The sequence below is a fragment of the Hemicordylus capensis genome, chromosome 3 (genome assembly GCF_027244095.1).
Source record: "Hemicordylus capensis ecotype Gifberg chromosome 3, rHemCap1.1.pri, whole genome shotgun sequence".
Lineage (NCBI taxonomy): Eukaryota > Metazoa > Chordata > Lepidosauria > Squamata > Cordylidae > Hemicordylus > Hemicordylus capensis.
The window spans coordinates 60,686,843-60,693,055 of record NC_069659.1 but is presented as its reverse complement, the minus strand read 5'-3'; the positions used below and the strand labels follow the sequence as shown (position 1 = coordinate 60,693,055).

The 6,213-nt window shown below is 41.4% G+C and overlaps 1 protein-coding gene across 5 annotated transcripts in view; it reads right to left on the bottom strand.

Annotated features, from left to right (window-relative positions):
- Nucleotides 1-557: 557 nt before the first annotated feature.
- The window catches only part of LOC128348790 (suppressor of tumorigenicity 14 protein-like), a 44,426-nt gene continuing 38,770 nt past the window's right edge, over nt 558-6,213 (bottom strand). For 4 of the 5 annotated variants that reach the window (XM_053304435.1, XM_053304436.1, XM_053304439.1 and 1 more), the window contains 2 exons: nt 5,918-6,054; nt 558-1,410 (listed from right to left, as the gene is read on the bottom strand). In XM_053304435.1, the coding sequence (XP_053160410.1) occupies nt 1,252-1,410; nt 5,918-6,054 (296 nt within the window). In that variant the 3' untranslated portion in view covers nt 558-1,251. The remainder of the gene's footprint in view (nt 1,411-5,917; nt 6,055-6,213) is intronic. The other variant, XR_008318332.1, reaches the window with a different exon arrangement.

The window sequence follows — 6,213 nt, the reverse complement described above, 5'->3', positions numbered from 1 at the left end:
AAAGCAGCACTGGCATTGACATGTTGTCATTTTGCTTGGTAAATGGCAACCAGATCAAAGGCCCTACAGATAAGGACCATGGAAGCATTGGAACTTTAACTTGCAGGTCACAATCTGGATCCATATCCCCCTGTCACTTGTATTCTTTTCTAAGGAACTCATGCTTCCATTGGTGCCAATTATTTTTCCCCTTGGAAACTAGCACATGCAGGGGAAGGGAATTATCCAGATTGGGACTGTGGCAGGGGTTAAACCCCCTGCCCGCCCACCAGTTTCAGTCTGACTGCTGTTTACCAGAAGAAAATCAAAATACTTTGGGGACAGTGAGACATTTTACAGTTTGGCCCTTTATTTCTCCTTAAAGAGAAACCAACCTTGGCACAACATCCTTGTTGGTTTGAAAAAATACCATAATATCTTCACCAAACCACTGATCCGCTCCTATTCTTTCACTTGCTTTCCTTCTGTTCGTGCTGAACACATATTTCTACCCATTCACACCGGTAGAGTCCTCTTTTTGTTTAATGAATTTTCTTCTTTACATTTCACAGCTTGGATGGAGGAATGGATGGCAGCCTACTGAGAGGACGCTACTCCTGTTTCTATTCATATTCAGTGTAATGTTTAATGCTTAGATATATGGTTAGAAAGTCCACTTGGAGAACTGAGGAAGCAAGATTTAAGTCAGCTAGATCAGACAAGAATTCTGATAGAGAGGACACTAAAACTTCCAGTCTGCAGATTTCATCAAAAAAAGTAAAGCAATGTTTATTTTTTTAGTATTTTTGTATCTTCCAAAGGTCTTCATAAACCTCAAAACTGGACAATCTCTGACCTCAGGAAAGGTGTGTGTGTGGGGGGGAAACTACATACATCTTCACAGCAACCTTAACAGCAATATTAATCTTATCAAAAACAAAAACAAAAATGATACAAAGCAGAACTACATTGAAATAGTTTCAAGTAGATACTGATGAAAGTAGCTGATGGAAACATACCATTTTTGCTGATGGAACAACACCAGTTAACATAAGTGAAACAAGCTCTGTGTGTTTCATCTATTTTTCTTTAGAAGTGCAAAATTCATTAGGGTGTGTGTGTGTGTGTGTGTGTGTGTGTGTGGTATGCCGTATGCCAAATGGAAAACATCTATATTCCTTCTTCACATCAGCTTTATGATATTATAAAGTATTTGGTCCATCATATTAAGGATGTTGTGTGGTTCTTTTGGTTTTCTCCTCAACTCATTTGTCAGTTTGTATACTGACGAATCCAGTCATAAAGTGCTGTGACCTTGGTGTAAACTCCAGGACGGTTCCTTCGAGCGCATCCTTCACCCCAGCTGACAATGCCTGTAAGGAACCATCTGTTCCCCTTTCCTAAGCAGGCCAATGGACCTCCAGAATCACCCTAAAAAGAAGGACAGACAGCTCACTATTACAGCAAAGATGTTCACTGCAGTACCCAATGATATCTCACTTCAAATTTGTGATAGCCTATGGAGTCAACACCAACTTGGCAGCACAATCTTTCCTTTCCTTTATATTAATAAAGGAAATATATAATTGTCCAACTTTGCAACAATGAATTAATCACATCTACCAGACAGATGGTGGGTGCTGTCAGTTTAGTCAGCACTAACAGGGATGTAGATATAATTGAACTGGAGAGGGTGACTATCCCTGGACCCCTAAGGGAGAGAGGGTCCACCAGTGGAGCAACAGCTTGCTCTTCACTCTCCCCTTCCTGTCACTCCAAAGACAACAGCAGAGACATGTGAGGTCAGGGGTCACTTTTCATCCCAGGGCCGACTCCAACCTTGCCCCTGAGTACTGACTGATCACATGTGAGTGGTGAAGACAAGGGCTGGTCTCAGGTGACTGGTGTTATGAAAGCTGACAGCATGGCCATTTGATCCTACCTGTGTGCTACATTCCAGTCCATCAGTGAGAATCCCACATGGTCCAAGTTGCTGGAAATGGAGATCCAGGCATGGGATGTATACACAGAACACCCTTTTGTATGAACTAGACCCAGAGAGGGTTAGCATGTGGGAATCTGCTTCCACATTTGGATCTGCCTCACTGGATCAGGGAGCATAAGGTGTCCCCATGTGTCTCCTTTCAATACTATTTCATTTCAGTCAACTCAATGTGCGACAGCTGTGAAAAGGTCAATTCCATGCTAGGGATCATTAGGAAGGGGATTGAAAATAAAACTGCTAATATTATAATGCCCTCATACAAAACTATGGTGTGGCCACACTTGGAGTACTGTGTACAATTCTGGTCACCACATCTAAAAAAAGACATTGTAGAACTGGAAAAGGTGCAGCTAAACAAAAAAGTATAGGTATTAAGAACATAAGAACAGCCCTGCTGGATCAGGCCCAAGGCCCATCTAGTCCAGCATCCTGTTTCGCACAGTGGCCCACCAGATGCCGCTGGAAGCCACAGACAGGAGTTGAGGGCATGCCCTCTCTCCTGCCATTATTCCCCTGCAACTGTATCTGTGCCCTGGTAACTTCCAGACTTGTAACTTGCCCTGGTAACTTCCAGACTTAATTGCTGCAATGTGGTGTATGTGGGTTTGTTTTTGAAGATTTTGTGGAAACGTTAGTTCATGCAGAGCACAGCTGCAAGGCTGCTTACTGGAATCAGCTTTAGGTAACACCATGTAAATATGGAAAGAACCTCAAAAGTCATATCAAAAAGTGTATCAAAAGTTGCTGAGAGATCCAAAGTTGCTGAGAGATCCAAAATAATCAGCAAAGGAATACTCCCTATGTCAATTCCCTGGCAAAGGTCATCAGGCCAACCAAGGCTGTCTCAACCACATAGCCCTCCCTAAAGCCAATTTGCAATGGGTCTAGATAAACAGTTTCCTCCAAGACCACTTGGAGCTGGTCAGCCACCACCCTCTCAGTCACCATACCCAACCTGTTTTATGTTTTTAGCTTGATGTTTTTATTGCTTGATGTTTTTACTGCTTTTATTGTATGTTTTAATTTTTGTAAACCGCCTTGGGGTTTTCTTTTAACGAAAGGCAGTATAGAAATTTAAAAATAAATAAATAAATAAACCTGACTGGCCTATAATCATCCATCACCAAGGGATCCAGATCCAGAGTGGTCTTCTTAAGAAGGGGTCTATCCATTCCCTCCTTCAAACAAGGTGGCATCCTGCCCTCCTTCAGTGAGGTATTAATGAGATCAACTAGGCCAGCTCCAACAACCTCCCTTCAAAATGAAATCAGTCATGCTGGGCAAGGATCCAAAGAACAGGTGGCTGGCCATATGGCTCTAAGAAGCTTGTCCACATCCTCAGGAGTCACAAAATTAAACTGATCCAATCTAATCATGGGATTGCTGGACATCTCCCTAAATGGCCCTGCAGAAATATTGGAGTTCAGATCAGCCCGAATGTGAGAGATTTTATCTGCAAAGAACTCACTGAATTCGCCACAGTGATACATGGTTTCTGGAAACAGATTTGAAACAAAAGCGGCTTGGGGTAAGCCTCTAACCATCTGGATCAGCTCTGTTGGATGAGGACTTTCAGACACAATATGTGCAGAATAAGATTGCATCCTTGCAGTACTTATTGCCACAGCGTAGACCTTCAAACAGGCTCTATGCCGTGTCTTATCGAATTCAAGATGAGTCCTCCTACATTTGCACTCCATTTGGGAGCTCCCATAGCTCTTCCATACACCATGGAGCTGATTTTGAAGCAGGTCAAAGAGGACACTTAGGAATGATCATATCTACTGCCCTGTTCCAGATATCCACCAGGGCATTGACAGAATCACTGGCAGAACCAACTCAAAACCCTTCAAGGCCCTTTGGAATCCTACTGGATCCAACAGCCTTTTCAGGTGGACCATTCTAATACGTCCACCACCATCAGGGATCAGTCATGACTGTGAGACCAGCATTAACCAGGAAGTGGTCTGTCCCGGACAACAGGAGAAACCACAGGAGACCCCACCCACAGAACACCCCCCCCCCCCCGCCAATCAGGAACATACACACACCCGATCCAAGGAAAAGACCTAATCCAGCACATGACCAGCAATTAGGATAGGCCCATATCATGGCCGCTATGTGCTCCTGAGTACCACCATACAAGCCAGTCTCAAGGTGGACACTGAAATCACCCAGAACCAAAAGGCTGGGTTCAATGTGTAACTAAACAAAAGCCTATTGAAATGGTTGCCTGAAAAATATTGTTATAATGAAAGTGCATAACAGAAGTCCTATTTAAATAAGCAAATATATAGATTGTAATTCTAAATAGATTTGCTTGGAATAAGTGCCACTGAAATAATGACTTACTTTCAATATTTTGGATTCAATATTGACTATTACTGAAGTGAAAACACCAAACAATCTAGTTATATGTTATCTTTTTCACAAATCACAGTTCTAACCTGACTACCATGCAGATTACAGAAACTTCCTCTGTTACCATTTTAAGATGGAAATAAACTGCAGGCTGGACTTAACATCAAGGCTTCACCGAGGAATATATTGTTTTGCCTTTTTTGAATGCCCTTCCTCCCCCCCCCCCCCCACTATTCAGCCTAAGGAAGAGTGCTGTGTTGGTCAAAGGTTCATGTCCACATGAACATAGGAAGCTGCCATATACTGTGTCAGATGTCCATCTAGCTCAGTATTGTCTACACAGACTGGCAGTGGCTTCTCCAAGGTTGCAGGTAGGAATCTCTCTCAGCCCTATCTTGGAGATGCTGCCAGGGAGGGAACTTGGAACTTTCTGCTCTTCCCAGGGTGGCTCCATCCACTAAGGGGAATATCTTACAGTGCTCACACATCCAGTCTTCCATTCATATGCAACCTGGGTGGACCCTTCTTAGCTAAGGGGACAAGTCATGCTTGCTACCACAAGACCAGCTCTCCTCTCCATCATGGTAAGCTCTGGACCATTAATGATTATTATACTGTTCTTATAATTTGGGTTCTAGTAGACCAATATGGCTGCATGTTTTTTATAGTTATCCTATAAAAGTATAACTAAAGTTATAGTTTTTATAGTTACACTAAATGTATGTACTGCCTTCTATAGTTAATGATTGTGTAAATGCACCCCCAAGTGGCAGAATAATGGTAAAATTATTTTTTCCCTCTTAACGTGGGGCTATTGTGAGGCACCCTACAGAAGAAGGAAGATTGTTCTACCATGAGGTAGAATGGTGACTGGATAGTGGAGACCAACTCTGGCTGGTCAGAGTTTGCTCTTGAAGCAAGAGGGTGTCCGGATGGTCTGTTCTTCTTTTCATACTACCTTTCACATCTATGAATGAATAGATTGAAGGAGATGAGTGGACTGAGGGAGAAGTGTATATGGGACTGCTGTCTCTTTGGCAGCTGTGGAAAACAAAGAACTTAACCATGATAATAACAATTTATGCATAGTGAATTGTGCATGCTTAATAGTATGTACTGTATTTCTCAGCCTAACCTACCTCACAGGGTTGTTGTGAGGATAAACATAGCCATGTACACCGCTCTGGGCTCCTCAGGGGATAAGCGGAATATAAATGTAAAAATAAAAATTAAAAATATTTTAGTCATTACTAAATTGTAAGTTGTAAGATTGTAAGTCACCTGGAGCATTTCATGGAAAGGCAATTGCAGGAAATAAATATGAAGAAATAAAATATAAGAACAATATTTGATAGCTAAAATCTGAGATTATTTCACGGTGTTTTTGCAAACCCACAGAAAAATTACAGAGATTTCTATGGAAGGTACCTATGATAAGTAACCTTTTAAAAAAAAGGCATATGCAAATTCCCCTTTGTTTAGAAGTGTAATGTGTTGTGACAGCATTGTTAATCCCCAGTACATATCATTGTATTTCATTGTAGCTTTTCAACATTTTCATGTTCACTTTACCTGACATGCATCAATACCACCATTAAGATTTCCAGCACATAGCATCCGAGAAGTAATCAGATCATCATAAAGCTTCATACAAACATTTTGATTAATTATTTTCACTTTGGCTTCCTGCAGTGTTTTTGCAAGCTGGCCTACATCAACAGAAAAATTGCATAAGTCAAATATAATACTTTGGATTGTAAATTGCAAGACTGAAATAAAAATCTACCAAGATCTGGCCAATAATCTCAAGGCTTTATGAACAACTCAATCATTTTCACTTTTATTTGCTTATATTGTCCCATTAAAAA